The 23,259-nt window shown below is 40.1% G+C and overlaps 1 protein-coding gene across 2 annotated transcripts; it reads left to right on the top strand.

Annotated features, from left to right (window-relative positions):
- The first annotated feature begins 1,217 nt into the window (after window positions 1-1,217).
- On the top strand, window positions 1,218-22,765 carry zgc:162193 (TRPM8 channel-associated factor homolog). 2 transcript variants are annotated; one of them, XM_049467264.1, is made up of 7 exons: window positions 1,218-1,585; window positions 16,293-17,290; window positions 17,674-17,768; window positions 17,901-18,114; window positions 18,200-18,439; window positions 18,532-18,869; window positions 21,889-22,765. In XM_049467264.1, coding segments are annotated over exons 1-7 (2,130 nt in total). In that variant the 5' UTR covers window positions 1,218-1,583; the 3' UTR covers window positions 22,132-22,765. The 2 variants fall into 2 exon arrangements, with proteins under 2 accessions (XP_049323221.1, XP_049323220.1); XM_049467263.1 differs by lacking the exon at window positions 1,218-1,585 and adding an exon at window positions 5,796-5,880.
- Window positions 22,766-23,259: the final 494 nt, after the last annotated feature.

Below are 23,259 nucleotides of genomic sequence, written 5' to 3'. Positions count from 1 at the left end.
GAGCCCGCGAGAAAGTCCTTCATAAATAGAGAAAAATAGAGCTAAACGGCAAAAACTTTATTTAAAAACATAACTAACTATTTACCCTGTATATTAATTGTATTTTGGAAAGTACAATGAAGTATTTTACTAAAAAAGTAAAGAAATCTAGTCTATATTGTTAAATGTCTCTACAGTAAACGGGTTTTATTCAGTAAAGGCGCTAGCATTGCTGCTAGTCAGTGTTGATTGGTTGGTGAGTTCCTACTGAAGGTATTGCTCCTAAGTCTCCTAAAAAAAACTTTAGCATGTCGTTATAACGAGAAACTCTCGTTTTTATGAGCTTTAATATAGTTTAAACGACAAAGTATGTCGTAACAACATAGTATGTTGTAATTATAAAACAAACATAGCATTAGTATGAGAAACTAACTCGTTGTTATGAGTTACTGTGTCGTATTTATAAAATAAATGTCATAATTACGAGAAAATATCTTGTTTTTTGAGATATTGTAATAATAAAATAAACATCCCCTAATTTAGAGAAACTACCTATTTTTAAAAATCACTGTCGTAATTATAAAATACATATCCCATTATTATGAAAAAGTATCTTGTTTTTAAGTAATGTTGTTAAAACAACATTGTATGTCGTAATTATAAAATAAACATCTTGTAATTATAAGAAATCTGTTTTTTGTAAGTTACTATGTCGTACTTCAGAAAAAAAAGGGCTTCTTGTTATGACACGCTAAAGCTTTTTTTTTTTTTTTTATCATACTTGGCACCAATATTATTGCGCAATACTCTTAAACCACTGCATTGAGTCTGTTAATATGGCCCAGTGCTGTGTTCCCTGCTGTATTAATAGATCCGAGTCTAAAAAGACGACCCAACTGTCTCTGAACTGCGTGGGTGCTAACTATGAGATAGCTAACGCTAGCAACCACAGAGAAAAAAGACCCCTTTTGGATATGATTGATATATGCTAGCTATGGATTTAGTACAGTGTCTCTTACTGTATACAGATATTTAGTGCTTCTTTTGCCTTAGATGTTACTCAGTCAAAGTAATTATATCTTTAGCTAGCCTAGCCTGTGGCGCTAACGCTAACTAACTAAGTTAGTTAGCTCGCTTGCTAATGGCAAAGCCAAACTGCCTTTTTCCGATATCCTTGATATATGCTGTGGGTTTATTGCGATACTTTTTTGCTATAAAGTCACATTTTTGTGTTCTGTTCTTTGTTGCCCAACTACAGCAAAGATAAACTCTGATTTTGCTCAGTTGCTTCATATGAACTTATTAATTCTGGAGCGCCCTCTGGAGGCTGAATAAACAGGGTAAACGGTCTGGAGTGGGTGCTCTTCTCTATATAGACTCTCTGTTGAACGAAGGGGAGGAGGAGAGGGGTCTGGACTAAAATTTCCTACAGATTAATGATCTATCAGTTCCTCCTGCAGGCAGTTAAGAGAAAATCATTCTGGTAAAATTACAGCACAGCATAAATATATCACGATTTAACGTCGGAATTAGCTGGATAAACCTGTAATATTAAGAAGTACAGTTCATTCTACAGCCAGTAGGACAGCACCTCAAATCAAACCATGTAAGTAAAGCGAAAGTGAATACATCATTCATTTCTGGGTTTGAGTTCCAATCGGACTTTGAAACTTTTTGGAAATTAAATTATATTTATATTTTTTATAATACTTTATTACGAAAGGGACATGTACAAATTGTAGCATTTATTTGTAGCATATATTTGAACATACACAGGATCTCCACCCTCTTATGAACATATGCATAACTGTTTGAAAGATTTATGGTTTAAAAAGATTTACAAAACATGAATTATCTAAGAGTCAACATGTCCCAACGTGAAGTATTTTTTTATTTTTATTTTAAACAGATATTTTATGAATTGTGTGTCTGAATTCTCACCAGCAAATGATTTCACTTTTTTACTGTAGAGTAATTTACCACAGCATGACTAAAACTCGAATGTGAGAAATCCCAGAGCATAAAAAGATAGATATTGAGTTAAAGTCTGGAATTTAAAATAAGTTAATTTTTACTTGAAAATTGTTTCAGCATTACAGATATATAAAAGGAACATATATCAATAGATACTTTAGAAAAGAGTAAAAGTACATCAACAGGTCAACACAATGTATAATTGTATCTCTATAGATCAACACATTCACAACCCAGAGAGAGAGAGAGAGAGAGAGAGTGCAAATGACATGTAAATCAATAGGATCCAATGCAACTGGATAGTATCTTTTAATTTGGCTACATCAACAGAGTCCAGTTAACAGTTTGTTGTCCAGCTCCAGTGACGTGATCAGCTCCAGCCTGTCTGGGCAGCACGTTCTTATCATGGTGTCTGTGAGAAGATGAAACAGAAGAAAAAAAAAAGGTGTATGGGAAGATCTTAACTAGAATTCATTATGGTCCAGTTAGAGGAAATTTCGAAAGGCCAAGGTCTGGACCGATTGTTAACTTGTGTTATAATTAGGTGCTATATCCTGTAAGGTTGTTTGAAATGAATGATAAAAAAATATATAATAATAATAATAATAATAATAATAATAATAATAATAATAATAATAATAATAAATATAGCCGCAAGCGGCAATCATCGGGTTCAAGCACCAACTTGCACAATGGTGCCTACTGGAGCATTGAATGGTGATGTGTAAGAAGGTCTAATATGATTGGAGATGCCCTGTCACATTTAGAAATTATCAAGTTTTTCACCTGTTATTAATGTTGAGCAGAGGCCTTTCAACCTGATCAGTGCTTAAATTCACATGTAAATCTAGTGAACTTTGTAGGATATTCATTAAGTGAGTTAGAACTAGTCAAAAGGTGTCTACATGTTATTGGTATTGATCAGGTGGCTTCAACCAGAATGTTCACAAAGTGGTATTCAGATTGACCTTTGAACCTTTGCAGAACAAGCTGAAATGTTTGACCAAACAAGTTTAAATTAACACAAAGGAGTGAATGTTCTGATATGACATGTAATTACGAAGTTATTATAAATCTAGTTCTGAATTAAATGGCGCTTCATCAAGCACCAACTAGCACAATGGTGCCTACTAGAGCATAGGATGGTGATGTGTAAGAAGGTCTAACACAATTGGAGACATTCTGTCACATTTAGAAATGATCAAAAGTCTTTCACCTGTTATTAATGTTGAGAAGAGGCACAAAGGAGTGAATGTTCTGATATGACATGTAATGTCAAGTTATTCTTAATCTAGTTCTGTATTAAATGGCGCTTCATCAGAGTGATATTGTACAGAGGTCTTTAACATTGTGAGATTACAGCAAATACTGCAGAGTTACAGCAATTTAGGTTAGAAATTCCAAGGACGCACAGATTGCTTGATGCCTGGAGAGTATTGTATGTGAAATTTTCACAAATGTTTTTAATGAACATTTACCTAGAGACTCTACAGTGTGCAGCAAGACTGAAATGGAGGTGATAGGCCAAATATCCAGAGAGTAGTTTCAATATAGCTATTTTCAAACAATTAGCAATTATGAATGAACAAAGCACTTTTTAAACATAGTTGTATTGAGAAATTTGTCAGAGCCACTGTACTAAATATGGCAAAAACAATTAGATGTCAAAATAGTACAGCATGATTGACATATACTCGTTTTTTTGGAACAGCGCCCCCCAGTGGGCGGATTGTTTCAGCACTTTGCAGGTCACTACAGTGTCTCCACCTGAACATAACTGCCAAATATCATCCAGATTGGGCAACATTCAGCCTGCCAAAATGTCTGCTGAATGCTGATTGGCTGATGGTGTTCAGCCATGTTGATTGATTAAGTTGCCCTTTGAACATCCTTTAGAGGCTGTATGATAGATTCTGCATGCAAAGTTTCAACTTGCTAGGTTGCACGGTTGCTGAGAAACAGTGCTCCAAATTTACCTCTTGAAGTGAATGGGGCATATATCCGGAAGGACTAATTTGCATATGGCGGCCATATTGTTTACATATTTCAACTTTTTCTTAATGAATATTGAAGCGCATGCTCTCACGAGTGTTTTGATACCAAACAGGATTGGTCAAAATTCCTAGGACTAGTTTGCAAAAGTAGGTTTTGCATATTATGCAAATTAGCAAAAAATCTATATAGACGGAAGTGCATGGTCCAAATTGGAAAGTTGTTGGTATTGACCCAAGGAATCCATCAAAAAAAGAATTTTGAATGTAGGTCTTATGGTTTTTGAGTTATTGAGAAAATTGTGAAAAATGAATTTCCTTGTTTATAGCGCCACCACTTGACCAATCGGTGCCATTTTTGTTGTCCACCGAGATGCACTGATCCTACATCTACCTACCAAGTTTCATTTCTCTATGACTTACGGTTTAGGCTGCACAACTGTTTTTTCAGGAGAAAAAGAATAATAATAATAATAATAAGAAGAAGAAGAAAAATCTTAGCAAAAACAATAGGGTTCTACGCACCTTCGGTGCTTGAACCCTAATAATAAATGCCTCTCTGGCCTCTCTCTCTGTGGTGCTCGGCGTGACTTTGGTTTCTGCCAAAGGGCTCCCTATCTCCTTATAAAGGCTTTTTTTTTACGGCCGTGTCCCAATTCAACAGGCGGAGCAGCGGGACCGGGACCCTGATAACACGGGTTCGTTCCCACGCGGGGAACGGTGTGTTTATTTATTTATTTTTTCTTGCCGCGTCTGCACAGATCTGATTGAAGAGAGTGTTTGGTGATCTTACCCCACACGTGATTGGTCTGTGAGTTTACTGCGCCACGAAGCACGTAAACAATTAAATCCTTCCCAGTAGGTTTGGGTCCGCATTGGACAACGTTTGGGTCCGGACCCGGACCGCGGTCCGCCCATTAGTGACCTCTGCTTTAGCTGTTTGTCTACATATAATGTCAATTATCTGGAGAGTTTTTATTTTGGAAACACCTAAATGTAGCTAAATGTAATATTTGTCAGCATCCCAGGAGTAAACAGATTAACACCAGCAGTCTGCTAGCCTAGCTAGCACTAACCCACAGCTGCATTAAGGTGTTGTAAAGATATTAACTACAGACTGGAGTAAACTATAGTCATAATCCACATATCCTATAAAACCACAGGATCTACAAACACTAACCAGTACAAATACACCCATCTGCTGTTAAAAACAGTGATTAATTTAGTTTGGCAATACAGTTAGCATCGCCAGTTTGCTGTTAGCCATCTTCATTAAGATCTGCAGTCTGTTAGTCCAGCTAACATTGGGCCAACAGCTGCATTCTGGTGTTGTAAAGGTATTAACTACAGACTGGAGTAAACTATAGTCATAATCCACATATCCTATAAAACCAACGACTGTATGTCGCTCAAACATATGTAACCTGTAATGGGGTTATGGTGAGTGAAGCTGGTAGTGTACTCTTGAGGCTCTCCAGTAGAGGGAGGTAGTGCACTACAAATGTCTTAAGGCTTGCAGGCTCGTGAGACTTTGTTTAACTCTCGTTTGGTTAGAAGTGTGTAGCCGCCATTCTTTAAAAGGCTCGTGGGATTTTGCCCAGCGATCTTTTTTTGGCTCACTGCCAGGGATATGTGCAGGTAGCACGGAGGGCTGAAACTTCAGAGCAGCGTTTTGGTACTTCATTCGGTTGGTTTGGAGTGTGGTAGGGCTGGAGAAGTCAGCCGCTGTGCACCAGTGAATCCGGTACACATTGTGGGAGTCCAGATACAGGTATTTAATAATTGTTTTAACCTGTTTTGTGAGAAGTTAAGCTAGTATGCCTTTGTGGCTAGTTTTAAAAGTATGCACTTGTGTGGAATAAGAGCTTATGTTGTAGTGAACTGCAGCCCTGTGTATGCCGGTGAGCCAGTGTGCATTGTGGAAGTCCAGATACAGGTATCTGATGTTTCTGTTTATTATTGTGTGAGCTGCAGGTAAAATTAAATCATACAGCATGCTTATTTGGTTGTTTTTTTGTTTTGTTTTAAAGCAATAACATCCAGTAGTGGACAGCAGTAACAAGGGAAGTGGAGCCCTTCCAAGGCAGATATATAGAATGTTTAGAATATAGGTAGGTTTATGTTTTAAATTAGTTTTAATGAAAGAAAAGTTTTAGAGCTGTAAAGTGCTAATGGTGTGATTTCTCCTTTATAGGAGTATCCCTGACCAGTGAAAATTAATTATTGTTCTTTCCTTCCCCTTGAAACTTTTAATAGTAATATATTAAAGATTGGGTTTTAAAGGTATCAAACGTTAATTGACTTGAGTGCCAATTCTGTTTTAAATTAAATTTGCATCACATTCAATTGAACCAGTTGGACAGTGTGGGGCCTGGTGGGAGGTGGTATTATTATAATCTCGTGTTAACTAAGCTGAGGTACAAGTCGTGAGGGTTCTCTTTTGGGGTGGAGTGTGTTTTCTTTAAGTAAATTTTGAATTTGTTTGATTTTGAGTTTGTTGTGTTATCTATTTTTTTTTTTTTTTTTTTTTTTAAGTATTTGGTTATAATTGAGCCCTTAAACTCTTGTAAATTCTCGTTTATTTTCTTTTGGGGTATTATACTACTAGTTTTCCCACGTTCACGCTACCAGGCAATTAATTCCTTTATTAACACTGCCAATTGTGGATTTTGGGTCAATTCATGTGAGCAAACGAGTGTTTTTTTTTTATTTTAGATTTTCTAATAAAGACACATTGTGAAACGTCATCATCTTTCTCTTATTTCACCTTGGGTAATCCACCACTATTTATCCAAACCTGAGTGGGGACCGAGTCAGTTGGTACTATCTACTACCCCTAGGCAGTAGTGTTGTTTGTTTAATTGCTTTGGGAATTATTAGAGGGTGTTATTATTTGGGCCTAGTGGTTTGGGGGGCTTACACATACATTGCCAGTTATCAGTTAGCCATCTCCATTAAGATCTGCAGTCTGTTAGCCTAGCTAGCACTGAACCCACAGCAGCTGCATTCTGGTGTTGTAAAGGTATTAACTACAAACTGGAATAAATTATAGTCATAATCCACATATCCTATAAAACCACAGGATCTACAAACACTAACCAGCACAAACACATCCATATATTGTTAAAAACAATGATTTATTTATAGGGGTGCGAATCTCTCAGTGTCTGGCCAATCAATTCAATTTTTGGGGTTACAATTGGATTCAGAAACAATTTTTTTGGGGAACGATTTTTCAGTTCAGATGGCCTATAAATTTTGTTTAAATTATGTGAAGATAAAATGATAAAAGGACAATTTAAACAAATAAAAAATTTATTGAAAACAATAAACTTAGGTTCCTTACTGTATTAAATCTTTTTGCAACATAGTGACAGTGCCACAATAATGAATGGCTAATTTCTAGCTTGGTTAACAAATCCTGAATTCATTTCTAAAAGGAAGACATTGTTAAAACTGGGAAACACTCATCAATGTAATACAGCCACAAGGTCAAGAGTGGAATGTTAGATAGGCTATAATTATGTAACAAGCAGCCGTCTCCGTTAAGATCTACAGTCTGTTAGCCTAGCTAGCATCGGGCCGACAGCTGCATTCCAGCATTGTGAATGTAATATGCAGAGGTGGAAAATAACTAATTACATTTACTCACATTACTGTAATTGAGTAGATTTTATGAGATTAGTCATTTTTAAAGTAGTTTTTAAAATAGGTAATTTTACTTTTACTCAAGTTCATTTTGACACAAGTAATTTACTTCACTACATTGAAAAACTCCCCGTTACTGAGTAAAAAATAAAATGCTGGGGGGAAAAAAACAAATTGTCTGAATAAAAAAAAATGAGTTTTGTTCTCTATGGCAGTGCAGCTGAACTTCTCCATGCAATGTTGATTATGGTTAGCAGGAGAGACGCTGTGTTGCTGTGAATCAGCTGTGCTCGGGGGAACCGGTGTTCTGTCGAGTTATGCTACCCATTGAAATGTACCAACGTTTTTTCATGAAAATTCCTTATGTTTTTATTAGGAACATCTGCTTGGATGTTAAAAAAAAACATGGAAGTAGCAGTTGAAGCGTAGCATTGGCAAGTTAAAAAATAACTGTAACTGTAATCTATAAAAATACGGTTTATAGTCACCTATATGGCCATAACTTTTTAACAGTAAAGAAAAGAAATTGATCACAGAAACCTATGACACTTGTTCTTGAAAATGTTTTATGGGGTGGTCTGAACAAATACTGCCTGAAAGGTCCAAATTATTTAATTTGATAATTATTTAATTTATGATTTGTACTTTTTTACATCAAATAAATAAAAGTAACTATGTAACTTTTATCCAGTGTCAATTTTAAATTGAGTACTTTTTCACTTTTACTCGAGTAGATTTTTAGATGGGTACTTTTACTTTTACTTGAGTAGAATTTTAGCAAAGTAAATGTACTTTTACTTAATTACAATTTTTCAGCACTTTTTCCACCTCTGTAAATATGTAACTTAAAAATAAATCTCAAGTGAACTACAGCCATAATCCACATTGAATATCAAACCACAGATCCTACTCACTCTAACCAGCACCAAGAAATCAATCTGTTATTAAAAAACAGTGATTAATTCAGCTCCGAAATACAGTTGCAGCTAATCCACTACGCTATGTGTCAAAGTAAAAGTCTCCTACGCAACCAGTGCAAAAAATTTGTCTAGAGCCATGTCTTTAACATATAAAATATTTAACATTTAACTTTTTTTTATTATTTAATACAAATTTTAATATATGTTTGTATATAAAGTGTGTCAAATAAGTGATTTTGGAATGCACTTCCAAAATGTGTTTACTCTTCAAAGTGCTGTGTAGTGTGTTTCAGCCTCATTGTGTTTAAATGTATTAATCACAGTACTAATAAAAAACTAAAAGAGACCTTTTATCTGTATTTGTATCGGTATCGGCAGTTTTATATCAGTTTTGCATTGGAATTGATTTGGAGCTGAAACAAGTGGATTGTCCCGTTACTACACTGGTCCCAGAACAGCAGTAAACAGCACTTCTTGTTATTAAAAAAAATCTGACCTTCCTGATTTCTGAAAAAGTACAAACATCCTCCAAAGCTTTGTGTCATTGTGGGACATAAAAATGCTAAATTATTAAGTGAACAGTAAAAATACTATATGTAAATATAAATGTAAAAAACAATTAAGAACAAGAGTTTGAAGGTGTGGTTATCTCCAATTAGACCCTTTATTATGTTTAGATAAAATTCTATAGGTATTTAGATTATTTTAAAAGAATGCATGCTTTGGCCTCCTTTTAGGCAAAAAATGACAATTGACATTGATAATATTCTTTTGGCCGCAGGGCGCTTTACCTAGCACTCAGCGCTATATCTTTATAACAAAGTCTGTAGCTCTGAAAAGATTTTGTCCTTTGAGTTTTAGAGCTGTAAAATTGACTGTCGGGGGAGGCAGGTAAGCGTTCTCTGCTGCAGTGCTGTTAGCCAATTAGAGGCAATATATTTGCATGTATGAATATTTATGAGAAAGAGCCAAATCATGTTTTTCTTTAAATATCACTAATTCAGTGATCGAAAGGAGGGGGCTAAATAGAAACACCTGAGCATTTTTTTTTAAATAATTGTAATGTAATGTAGTGTATGATTAATAAAAAAAAGAGTGTAAAATGTATTAAAATTGTTTTCTGGGGTCGAATGCATTATGTCGAATGCACAATTGAAATGTGCAGTAGGATTTATAGAAATTATATTGTTTACATAATAAATACAGTGATCAGTACTGGGGATGCAAAAAGCACCAAATTTTAAGAATGTATAAGAATCTTAAAGCTTTTCAAAGTGATTTAAAAGATTCACCAGTCGACAGTAAAGTAGGGGTTTGTTGTGGAAATTCCCTATGGAATGATGATCAGAACAACACTTGTCTTCAAAAGAGCTTTATTATATTTAAAAGTAAAGTGAGAGCATAAAGAAAAGATGAGAGCTTCTTCCAGCCAGTTCAGAACAAGTTCAGAAGAGTTGAGAAGTTCACAAGTTGAGATCACATAAGGCTATGCACTTCTGCATTTTCCATAAAAGGAAGTTGGTTAAGTCAAACATTTACCCCCCTTGAACTGATCAAATGTCTTTGAGTATGTGTGTTAGGTTAATATGCATATACACAAGAAAAATAAAAGGAGAAGTTGGTGAACTTCTTCAAAGCCACAAAAATGACAGGAAGTAGTCTGTTGGCCAGGCATCCTGTGGCTAAAACAAGTTGTACAGAAGCACTTTAATATTGCACTTACAGAAACACAGAATTATGAATATAAATATTAGAATAATATGCCGTTCTCAATAAACCAGGGTCGGCAATTTAAATTTGTCACGACACTCCCCCCTGTTTATCCTAAATAATTCACTGGAAGTTACCCAGGAGGAAATCATGTAAGCATGGAATTAAAGCATTTTAAAGCCCACCCCCAATCATGGGCTCCATCCAGTCCCACAATGTATTGTGGCGATCGTGAGGCAGACACCGATGTGGGAAGCATGGTCAAACCAAAAGCTCTTTATTTTGAACAGGGCACGGCTGACTTAGGGCATTTACAAATGCCAGGAGCGTAAAACCCCACCCACCCACAGTGTGAAAACAGCCCTAAGGTCACTAAACTAGCTGGTAGATTCAGAGTGGTGCCTAAGAGGAGGCCCCACACCTGTCATCCACTCTCACACAGGCACACAGAGGCGAACACACAGGATAACAGACCCACCCCCTGTGCTCGCTACATAATCCCCCCCTTACAGCCAACCGTCCCAGTGGCAAAAACACAGGGTAACACTTGTACCTGCATGAGCAACATCACACTGCATGAGTCAACAACAATAAACAACACACTTTTTTTTTTTTAGTCCAACACAAAGTCTCTTAGGTGCGGGGGAGCGCGCAGAACGCCGGCAGCGGCTCTGCCCCCCGCTTCCCCCTGAGGACCACCACCCCCAGTTCCTGGTGGTGTTGCAACCCCCAAAGTCTCAGCACCTTCCCCAGCCCCCAAAGTTTCTTTGGGCCGGTAGGGTGCCAGCCGATCCCTGTGGACCACAACAGACCGCCGGAACGTGCGGACCCGATACACCACCTCGGAGAGGCACTCTAGCACCTGGCACGAGCCCTCCCAGTCGGACTGGAGCTTGAGGCAGCGTCCCTTCCTGCGCCGTGGGTTATGGAACCACACACGGGTCCTGGGCTCCAGTGGCACGCCTTGGCAGCGCATGTCGTATGCGCGCTTTTGTTTGTCGGAGGCCCCCCTTGGCGCTCACGCGCAGCTTGATGCAACGTGTCTCTCTGGCTCTTTAAACTGCATTAGCCAGGTTAACGAGGCATGATCAGTCCGCAACACAAAGGGGGTAGCATACAGGTAGTGTCTGAAGTGTATTAGTCCCGACACAACTGCTAACAGTTTGTGGCGTGTAACACAGTAATTGCACTCCTGTTTGCTAAGGGCACGGCTGTAATACGTGATCACGCACTCCTGGCCCCCCTGCACCTGTGATAACACAGCCCCCAGTCCTTGATTACTCCGTCTGAAGCCACAATAAACTGTCTACCCACCTGCGGAAGCGCCAGTACAGGAGCCGCACACAACACACTGCGCAGGTGACGAAACCCCTTGCCGCCTCGTTCATCCACTGAAACGGCACGCCTTTCTCCGTCATCCGGTGGAGCAGCGCTGCGATGTCTGCAAAGCCTTGAACAAATCTCCTGTAGTAAGAGGCGAGCCCCAAGAAGCTCCGAAGTTCGCTCACGTCACGCGGCGTTGGCCACTGCCGGACAGCTTGCACTTTACTCGGATCGGTTGCCATTCCATCTTTGCTGACAACGTGCCCCAGGAACTGGACCTTGCGCTGCAGTAGAAGGCATTTCTTTGGGTGCAGCCGGAGGTTGGCGGCTTTGATGGCGCAGATGATTGCTCCAAACAGCCCAGAGCCTCGTCGAAGGTCGGCGCATGCGCGAGCAGGTCATCCAGGTAGAGGATGCACCGTTCTTTGGGGATGTTGGCCAAGACGAGCAAACCGAACGGCATCACACGGAACTGCCACAGTCCAGACCCCAGCGTGAATGCAGTATTTTCCCGCGCATCCGCCGCCAGCTCCACTTGCCAATATCCACTGCAATATCTAAAGAGCTGAATTTACAGCTCATAGGTCCTGCACGAAAATGCCACTCATCCCTGTCAGGAATCCCACTTCCCTTCTAACTTTGCATATGTTTTTTACCCTTACTAGTCTTTTCTTATAGCTTTCACATCTTAATTCCTGTGTGGTTTATTTTTCAATGCTATTTTTTATTATTTAGCTCTCCTTCTCCTGCTTGCTGCAAGTCACTTAGTTCTGCCTTGCTCTGATGTCATCGGCCTGTCACCGGTGGCGCAGTGTGTAGGTTGTATTCACTGCACCTCAGAGCCCTTTCTCGCAGGTGTTCGAGCCCCGCTCTCAGCGTTTTTTATTTTTATTTTTTCAACATCTTTCTGCTGCTCTGTATCTGTATTCCTTTCATTTCACAGCAGTAAAGCAGTTTTTTCTACACCTCTTCACTTAATTGTGTGTATTTAATTCAGTGTTCTAAACCCTGCCCCCAGTGTTAGAACACCTACAGTCACCAAACACTCACACTCCCCAATAGTGTTGTGGTCTATTCTTTGGCCTTTCACTCCAACAGTCTCGGTTCAAACCCAGCTCACCGCAATTCTCCTATATCTGCTTTTGAGTTCTTCCTGGTGCTATATTTCACCAGGATAAATGACATCTGAGACAGCTATCTGGATCTTCCCTCTGGGGTAGCTGTCTCATTACAGTAAGACTCTGCCTGAATATGGACTCAGATAAGGCAGCAAATCAGCAGGCCATAACATCTCAGGGTGCTCGTCTAGGCAAGCTAAGTAGGCATTAAATCAGCTGTCTCAGCATCTGCAAGAGTTAACTGTGGCTGTTCAACAGTTAATTATCCCACCCAAAGAGGAAGCCCCACCTGCTGCTGAGCAGGCCCCGCCTCTCACTGCATCCTCTGCAGACATTATGCTGCCAGCCCCCATGAGGTTTAGTGGTGAGCCAGGTGGATGTCGGGGCTTCATGCTCCAGTGCTCTTTGGCCTTTAAGCAGGTCTCTAATTGGTTCCCCACTAAGGAGGCCAAGGTCGCATATATGATTTTTATTCTTTCTAACCGTGCCTTAGAATGGGCTACAGCCCTTTGGGAGGCCGGATCTCTAGACTTTAAGTCCTCTTCTCTCTTTGCTGGAGCCATGAGGCGGACATTCGATAGCTCCAGCAGGGGCAGTGATGCTGCTACTGCTCTCCTTAATGCACGCCAGGGTACGCAGTTTATTGCAGACTATAACATTACTTTCTGTACCCTGGCTGCTGAGAGTGGGTGGGACTCACTGGCCCTGATGGCTGTTTACCAACAAGGCCTCAGTGAAGATCTAAAAGATCTAATGTCAGTCCGTGATCCTCCTAAATCCTTGGAGGACCTATATGACCTGACTCTTAGGCTTGACAATCGTCTCCGTGAACGTCGTCGGTCCAGCAAGAAGGGGTCTCGCACTCCTCAACCTCAAGAACCTTCTCCTCATTCCTGGCTACAGTCTCGTGCTGATGGGTCCGAACCCATGCAACTCGGTCGCACCCACCTCACCTCTCAAGAGGCTGAAACACAACGCCGTCAGGGCAGATGTATGTATTGTGGTGGGGATGATCACAAAATAGAAAAATGCCCCGTTAGGCCAGTAAAAGGCCAAGCCTACCCCCAGGACGGGGACCCCAGGGTAGGCTCTCTCCTTAGTCCCCAGTCAAGTGGGGTGTTTCTGCCAGTCACTTTGATATGGGAAACCCCATCTAAGGAGGGATGCCTGACTGCCTTTGTTGACTCCGGGGCAGCAGGCGATTTCATGGACATAACCACAGCGCGCCAACTATGCTTACCCCTGGAGTCCCTTATCACTCCTCTACCACTGTCAGCTATTGATGGCTCCCCATTGAGATCAGGGGAAATTAACCAACTGACCAAACCCATCATTATGAAAGTTGGTCAACATACTGAACGTATATCTTTCTTTTTGACTCAGGCACCAAATATACGGTATATACGGTCATTGTGGGGTATTCTTGGCTGCAAAGACACAACCCCTATATAGACTTGCTCTCCAAAAGCATTTGACAGTGCGGTTCCCATTGTAGGACTTCGTGTTGACGCCCTGGTCTCCTGGAGAGTCCTGATACACCTTACCAAAAGCCTGTTGACCTGAGTAAGGTACCGAAAGATTACCGTGACCTTGAGGAGGTCTTCAGCAAGCAGAAGACTGAGGTCCTACCACCCCATCGTACTTTCGATTGTTTAATCAAATTAATGCCAGGCACTGTTCCTTCTAGGGGGTGCCTCTTTTCTCTATCAGGGCCTGTCAAAGAGTCTATGGAGGAATATGTCAAAGATGCTCTGGCACAGGAGTTCATCCATTTATCCTGGGGCAGGTTTTTTTCTTTGTTGGCAAGAAAAATTGGACCTTCGGAGCACCTATAACCTGGTACGGATCCGCCCAGGGGATGAATGTAAGAGAGCTTTTGTCACCCCTACAGGCCACTATGAATACCTAGTAATGCCTTTTGGGCTTATGAATGCACCAGCTGTCTTTCAAAGGCTTATCCACAAGGTCCTGCATGAGACACTTGGCCTCCCGTTTACCTGGATTACATCCTTATATACAGCAAAGACCAGAATGAGCACATTTTTCATGTCCGCCGAGTGGTACAGCTGCTCCGAATTCCATGTTGCTACGGTGCGTTTCCTGGGCTTTGTGGTTTCCAAGGGCAGTTTGGCTATGGATCCAGTCAAACTGAAAGCAGTGGCAGAGTGGCCTTGCCCCACCTCCCTCCGCCTGCTCCGACGATTTTTGGGCTTCACCAACTATTACCGCCGGTTTGTCAGGAACTTTGTCTCGATCGCTGCACCACTCACTGCTCTGACCCGCAAGCAGCCAGGCCCATTCCAATGGGCCGACGAGGCCCAAAAAGCCTTCCAGTGGCTCAAACAGTTTTTGCACAGTGGCAAAAACTGACCTCCCATTTTTAGTGGAGGTTGATGCCTCAGACATTGGGATTGGTGCTGTACTGTCCCAGCGCTCAGGTGAGAACAAGCTCCATCCATGTGCGTATTTCTCTCACTGTTTGACTCCCACTGAAAGAAATTATGATGTGGGAGAACTCTTGGCTGTTAAGATGGCCCTTGAAGAAAGGAGACACTGGTTAGAGGGTTCCAAACACCCGTTCTTGGTCTGGACGGATGACAAGAACCTCTGGTACATCCAGAGCACCCATTGGGCCCTGTTTTTCAGTCACTTTGACTTCACTCTTACTGTATTACTGTTCAGGATCCTGGTGCTATATTCCACAAGGATAAATAAAATCTGAGATAGCTTTCTGGATCTTCCCTCCAGGGTAGCTGTCTTATTACATTAAGGACTGGTTTAGACAAAGGTTCTGTAGTAGTATGACCTCCTGTTGCTACTGCGGTTATCATTTGTTTGCTAAGGGAAGGTTTTCGTTGTACTTTCCTGACCACACTATAGGCTAATGCTATGAAGCCCAAGCAGAAGCACCAGCACCACCAGCCTACAATCCTGTATAGCATTCAACAGGTGTTCTTATCCAAATCCTATACAGTTTCCACCAATGGTTTCCAATGAGCACCATGAAGATGAGCAGACTATCCCTATATTGTAACACATGTGTGAGTAAATGATTAAAATGTTAAAAAATATTTTGTAGAAAGACTGGAAGAGATTTGCATATTTCACCATCTACAGCCCATATTATAAAACCGTTCAAGAAATAGGGAGGGGTTTCAGTGTGTAAAGGGTAAGAGCACAAGCCTAAACTAAAACCCTGTATCTCAGACAAACTTAATCAAGAACCATCATTCAACAATCTAATAGCACCACATGAACAACTTCTGAACTTCTGCTATTTGTTGTGTGGTACTATTGACCATTTGCTCGACACTACCCATAAAGAGTGTCCGCTTCTGCTATTTGTTGTCTGGTACTTTCGACCATTTGCTCATCACTACCCATAGAGAGTGTCCTCTTCTGCAATTTTTATGCTAGTTTAGGAACACGCTTCATCACAATACTGTTCCAACCATTTCTGTTTAAGAAGGAGTATAATGTGTGTTGAGATGTCTGTTTGTGATTATTGCAAATTATGATATAATTTGTTAGAGACAAAACCAACCTATAAAATTAACTGAACACATTTCACTTCTGTCTCATTTGTGATCATTTTATTTGACACACCTACTATGATTTTTTTTTCCCAGGACTGCCAATGGCTTCAAGGATGACCTCCAATTTCTTTTGCAAGGTGTGTCTGAGTTTGACATTCAGGGGGAACTTGTGCCGTCTGATATCTTGGTGCATGGATCTTCAGCATTTCCTATTGGATTCACCCCAGATGGGCAGACGTTCTGTGCTGGGGCCCTCTACGGACAGGGTCGTGTAATTGTAGTCAGCCATGAATCTTACCTAGGTCGTGAACCACTGTCCACTTTCATGGTCAATGCCATCCACTGGCTTGATCAAAGGCGTAATGGTGTTATCGGAGTCTTGCCTGAACTTAAAAGCATCTGCAGCCTGTTGAGCAAGTCAGGGCTACAGTGTAGGATCACTGAGCTTCAGGAGGACCTGAGTGTGTTTGTCTGCACCTCCTACAGTGATGCTCAGTGTGAAGAGATTCAGGATTTTGTTGCTGCTGGTGGAGGCCTTCTGATTGGTGGTCATGCTTGGTGGTGGGCCCACTGTAATCCTGGCTGTAATGTGATGACCGATTGCCCTGGAAATCGTATTCTTGACAAAATGGGAATATGTCTCTCAGATAAAACAGTGAAAGCTGGAAAGTACAAGGCTCCAGAGGTGAACCAAGACGTCCTCACCTCTTCAGGGCTGTACCATTTCCAGAACATGCTGCAACGCTTATCTGGCCATGTTCTCCAGAACCAGAAGCTGGGAGATTATGAACTGCAGTTTCTGAAGAAGTTTGGCAGGGACTGCATCAGTTATCTCCACATGCAGGCACATGACTCTGACATGTACAAGTCAGTAGTCGAACGCCTCAAAGATTTGGTTAAGGCAGGATTTCCACAGGTGTCTCCTGAGCGTCCTGTTAAAAGTCCAATGGATCGTTTGCTTCTTCTGGTGGGAACAGAGCTATTCAGGGTTTGCAGATTCTCCAATGCACTTCTGTTATACAAAACAGTTGATGCACCAAACCTACCATCAGTGTCTAACGCAAGAGTTTGGATCAGTATTACTACATCAGGTACAGACTGACAACTTGTTCTTTTTTGTTCTAATAAAAATATTTTGTAACAAATTAAATAGACTAATTGTCTCAAATGCTAACTAAAATAACGTATAACAAATTGTTTAAGCCATACATAAACATAGCTGTTTTTACCAGAACAAAAATACAAAATTAAAGCATGCTGGCATTTGTCATGCACTGTCAGTGATTGGAGAAAAACAAGGACAGACCAGCATCTCTTAAAACTATAGTGCCTTTGCTGGCTGGTTGAAGTATTATATGGCAACTGTGCAAAATACAAATTACAGATCAGTATCCAAACAATTAAACGGTACTTATTAAATGACGGTTATACAATATTATGCTATTATAACTGTTTGCTTATTTTCTCCTTTCAGATAAAGAAGAATGGATAAGCACAGGTCTGTATCTCTCACCTGGAATGAAGACTAACATCACAGTTCCCAGAACAATCACAGGAAAAGGGTGGCAGGTATCATTTCATTGTATTTTCAGCCCACAATTCAATATGATTTACAATCCGAAAGAAACAGCAAAGGCCTGTATCCCAATACTTTTGTCCATACAGAATACAATTATTAAATATATAATAATATATTTATAGGTGCAGATCGGTTGTCAGACTGATCGTTTACGCCACGCAGACGAACTGAAACGAGCTCAGAATGTGTGTGAGCGTTTCCGTTTGGAGAAAGAGAGTGTTGAGGTTTGTAATCTGTGGGGAGGACTCATATACCTGATCGCTCCTCCTAGAAGTTCAGTACAGAACGTGGAGGTTGTGGTACAGAGAGCCGTAAAAGCACCGTACTACAAGTCTGGTAAATATGTTTAATAGTTTTTCTCTAACAGAAAGCCTGTATTGTTCTATCATAGTCTGTGGTAACTGTGAACCCTTTCTCTCAGGACAGACCAGTGTATCTGATTGGGTATCCCAGATCCGTAAAGCCCCAGCCCCCTGGGCAGAGCTGGAGTTTGAGAATCTCATCATGACCATGCCATCAGATGTGATACGCCACCTGGATCATCCTGACCATGTTGCCACTCTCTGGAACTCCATTATGAGGAGTGTGGCTGACTTGGCCGCTAAGCCTGCATTGTTTCCCCGCAAGGAACGCTTTGTTGCTGATGTTCAGATTTTGGCTGGTGTGTATCGTGGAGACGTGTTTTAACCTTTTTAAAGGCATAACTATTACCACTGTCATAAATGTGATAACATGACTTACTTGTTCCTTCAGGCTTTATGCATTCTGGTTACCCCATTATGATGCACACAGTCTCTGCTCCAGACCTGGTGAATCCATATGTTTCTGGCAAAAGTGACTTTTGGGGACCTGTCCATGAGTTGGGCCACAACCAGCAACACTCTGATTGGGAGTTCCCACCCTATACTACTGAGTGCACCTGTAACCTGTGGTCTGTGTATGTGCATGAGGTGGTGCTGGGTGTGAAGAAGGCAGATGCTCATGGGCAGATGACCCCGCAGAGACGACAAAACCGAATTAAAAAATACATCGAGGGTGGACGAAACCTGAAGGACTGGACAGTCTGGACAGCCTTGGAGACTTATATGCAGGTCAGTGCTGGAGACTCCAGTCTAATTATTATAAAGATCCCTTGGCCTGGCCATACCACTTACCCTTACCCCTTCTTTTCGAGTGTCACCCTCTAAGAATTGGGACAACCCTTTAATCACCCGATACGTCATCAGGAGCGCTAAAGTTCAGTATCCTAGGTGATGCTTGATTAGTTATTTTTAGGGCATTGTATGTCTTCAGAAAGGAAGGAGATGTATGGAGTGAATATTTGCTTCTGCTTCTAAGTTCTGGCACAGTTTTCACAGTTGGACGTGGAAAAAGGCTTTTCCCCTGAATCTCCATTGGTTTTGGACTGACGAGTTCCCTGAACTGACGAGTTAACCAATCAGTGAACAAGTGAGTTAGCTAGTTACCTAGTCAGTGAACTAGTGAGTTAGTAACCTAGTCAGTGAACTAGCGAGTTAATTAGTCAGTGAGCTAGTAAGTTACCTAGTTAGGTGTACTAGTGAGTTAGTTAGTTACCAAGTCAGTGAGATGGTGAGTTAGCTAGTTACCTAGTCAGTGATTTAGGGAGTTATCTAGTCAATGATCTAGTAAGTTATCTAGTTAGGTGAGCTAGTGAGTTAGCTAGTTACCTAGTCAGTGAGCTAGTGAGTTAGCCAGTTACCTAGTCAGTGAACCAGTGAGTTATCTATTCAGTGAGCTAGTAAGTTACCTAGTTAGCTGAGCTAGTGAGTTAGTTTGTAAGCTAGTCAGTGAACTAGTGAGTTAGCTAGTTACTTAGTCAGTGAGCTAGTGAGTTAGCTAGTTACCTAGTCGGTGAACTAGTTAGGTGAGCTAGTGAGTTAGCTAGTTATCTACTTTGCTCATGAATATTTAGCCTTCTTCTAAGCCCCACCCACCCGTGAAAACTGTACCAAAACTCAGAAGCAAAAAAAAAACAAGCAGAAGCAAAAGAGATATTCCAGAAGTAAAAGTCTTTAACAGAAAAATCTAAAGAAATCCACAGAAAATTCACAAAAACACAAAAATAAAAGCAAAGACTGGCAAAATCTGAAATGATTTTCAAATAACTGCAAAGGATAATGAAGTAATCAAGTATATTTAAAAATATATATTGGCTATATATTTTTCTCTTTTGAATTTGCAATATACAATTTTTCTTTTTGATTCTTAACATTTTGATTGTGGAACTAATTTTATGTTTAAAACTTTTGGCACCAAATTCACTCCATAGAGATGGTGCAGAAATTAATTACTATTGTCCATTCCTTAATTCTTTTGTGAAGGTAAGCTGAAATTAGCTTTGATTGGCAAGGAAAATGATTAAATTTGTGGGTTTCTTTGGTCGCTTGTGCTGGCATTTTACCAGTGATTCTCATAACCCTTTGTTTGAGGTGTGCATCTGAAAAATCTCCAGATGAAGGGCTAACAAGCCCTATCCCTTCCCCTACCCCTCCAGCCTAACAAGAATCGGGACATCCCTACCCCTTGGTGTGCACACGCAAAACAGAGGGGTGGGTAAAGGGCAGGGCCAAGGGGTGAAATGGGATTGGGCTTTCCACTCCAAATTGAATTTAAAGAATTTCAACATTTATTATTGATCTCTTCCCCTTTACCATCCTCTTTCTCTCCAATCATCATCTAAACTAAATATCAGCTTTATATATTGGCCATTGGCCACTTGTGTTCGGCCAATTTGCCTTCTGTTTGAATCTATTAATTTTACAACTCAAAAATACTACAATATGTGACTGTCCAGATGTGAATTATTAGACTGAATATTTTAACAGTTAATAGTTTTGAATATGTATTGTTTTGCTTTTGCCTTTGGAACTGTATGTTAATAAAAAGAATAAAACATCAGAAAGACCTTTTTTATATACATGACACATAATATACACACAATATACACAAGACAAATAATTGATAAAAAATATAAATATATAAATAATTTATCCCCAATTTAACTATGCCAATCTGAAGAGGGCATGGCCAATTGTGATCTCTCGGACTCCGGCTGCTGATGGTGAGCTGCATGACCGAGATTTAAACCAGCAATCTTCTGATCATAGCAGCAGCGCCTTCCACTGCTGGACCACTCTTAGCTCTAATAAATTAATTTGATTCTATTTCGTTTGCTGTCAGCGTTAATGCACATGATTATTTTTGTTTTCAGTAAGGCATGATATTTTTTTAACACAAGTTAAAGCTGCACTAGGTAGGATTGAGATTTTGTGCTAGTGGGCTCCCCCTACAGTTAATGTTTCAGGCGGATTAGTTTCTCTTTCTCGTTTTTTGGCTTTCATGGACATATTCAGTCTCTTTCCAGCTTCTGCCAGAGTGTCTGTATGTTAGTTTGAGAATGAACCAGTAGTCATTGTAGAACTGTTAGACCTAAAGGTCGGAAAGCAGGTCGCATATCCCGCGAGCGTTGGTCGCGGCCACCTCGGAAAACTTACAGAGTCTGGTTTGAGCTCAGAGGAGCTCCGGCACAGACACGAGAGCACCGCTATTCCTCCTATTACACCTCAATGCAGCGCTGCACCGAGTTTCAAGCTATAATTTTACTTCTTTAAAAAGTTCATTAATCAAGGAAATCCAATCACCATACTCTAAACTAAATATCAGCTTTATATATTATATTATATTATATATTGAAAAAGGATATCGGTCGATCAGTAGTCTAGAGTTTGTTTCTTTCAGATCTTTTAGGTTTCATTCTTGCAGTCTTAAAGTGGATGGAAAATGATCAGATGATAAAGAGATATTAATGATGTGAATGTTGAAAGGAATGTATGGTGAGGGGTTTAGTGGACATGTGGTTGGATTGTTAGATCGGAAAAGTTAAATCCGAATTGGTGAAGTGTTTAGCACAAGCTGTTGACTGAAATCTCAGATTACAAAATATTAGATTGGATTGGTCCCATTTTATAGTTTAAACTGCACATGGTTTCATGTGAAATGTCTTTAACTACATATGTGCCAACAGTAAAAGGGATTTCACTGTGGATTCATCAGCTGTAAGTTTTATTTATTTCTTCTCTCTTTTTAAAGCTGCAGGAAGAGTTTGGCTGGGATGCGTTTAAGAAAGTCTTCGCAGCTTACCATGACATGACCGGCGTACCACAGGACAACAAGGGCAAGATGAACCTGTACGCTGAAACCTTCTCTAAGGTGGTGAACAGGAATCTGACCCCCTTCTTCAAAGCCTGGGGCTGGCCCATCCAGCCCAGTACTGAAGAGCAGCTGTGCAGCCTGCCCGAGTGGAGGGACCACCCTCTGGTCCAGTACGACTAGCCTATTTTGTGGAGAAAATATACATTCTGATTTTATTTCTAATTTGAAACAAACCCACACTTCCTGTAAGGAACTCTGGGACAACAACATCAGTGCCTTTTGTTAACAACCTCACATCTAGCCACATACATGTATTATGGACCAATACCAGGCCTGCCAGTAAAGAAAATGTACTGACTATTAGCCACTTAATAAAGAGCAATTATCAGGTCAAACTGCAAAACAGCTTCTTGTCTACTGAACACTTTGTGCCCAAATTACTTTTGAAGAATTCATTAACAGAAATATGCTTACATATTCCAGCTTCTACTGGGGGTGTTTACTCACAGTACAATACAAATATGTTATTTTAATTTTATTGTATTTGTTTCTATAACTTTGATGTGGTTAGGTCACATTTTATTAGTAATCAATGCAGCAAAACATTGATCAGAATTTTATCTTATTTTCTAAACTTTATACTCAGACAAGCTCAACTTGCCTTCTGTTTGAATCTATTCCTTTTTACAACTCAGCAAAAATACTACAATGTGTGACTGTCCAGATGTAAATTATTAGACTGGATATTTTAACAGTTAATAGTTTTGAATATGTATTGTTTTGCTTTTGCCTATGGAACTTTATGCTAATAAAAAGTATAAATAATCAGAAAGACCTTTTTATATACATGACACATAATATACACACAATATACACAAGACAAATATTGTATAAAAAATAAAAATATATAAATAATTTTTTTCTTATCCCCAATTTAACTATGCCAATCTGAAGAGGGCATGGCCAATTGTGATCTCTCGGACTCCGGCTGCTGATGGTGAGCTGCATGACCGAGATTTAAACTAGCAATCTTCTGATCATAGCAGCAGCGCCTTCCACTGCTGGACCACTCATAGACCCAATAAATTCATTTGATTCTATTTTGTTTTTATTAGGGCTGTCAGCGTTAATGCACGTGATTATTTTTTTTTTCAGTAAGGCATGATTATTTTTTTAAGTTAAAGCCCCACTAGGTAGGATTGATATTTTGTGCTTGTGGGCTCCCCCTACAGTTATAGAGTGTAATAAATGTTTCAGGCGGATTAGTTTCTCTTTCTCGTTTTCTGGCTTTCACAGACATATTCGGTC

The sequence above is a fragment of the Astyanax mexicanus genome, chromosome 18 (assembly GCF_023375975.1).
Source record: "Astyanax mexicanus isolate ESR-SI-001 chromosome 18, AstMex3_surface, whole genome shotgun sequence".
Taxonomy (NCBI): Eukaryota; Metazoa; Chordata; class Actinopteri; order Characiformes; family Acestrorhamphidae; genus Astyanax; species Astyanax mexicanus.
This window is presented reverse-complemented; position numbering and strand designations above follow the sequence as displayed.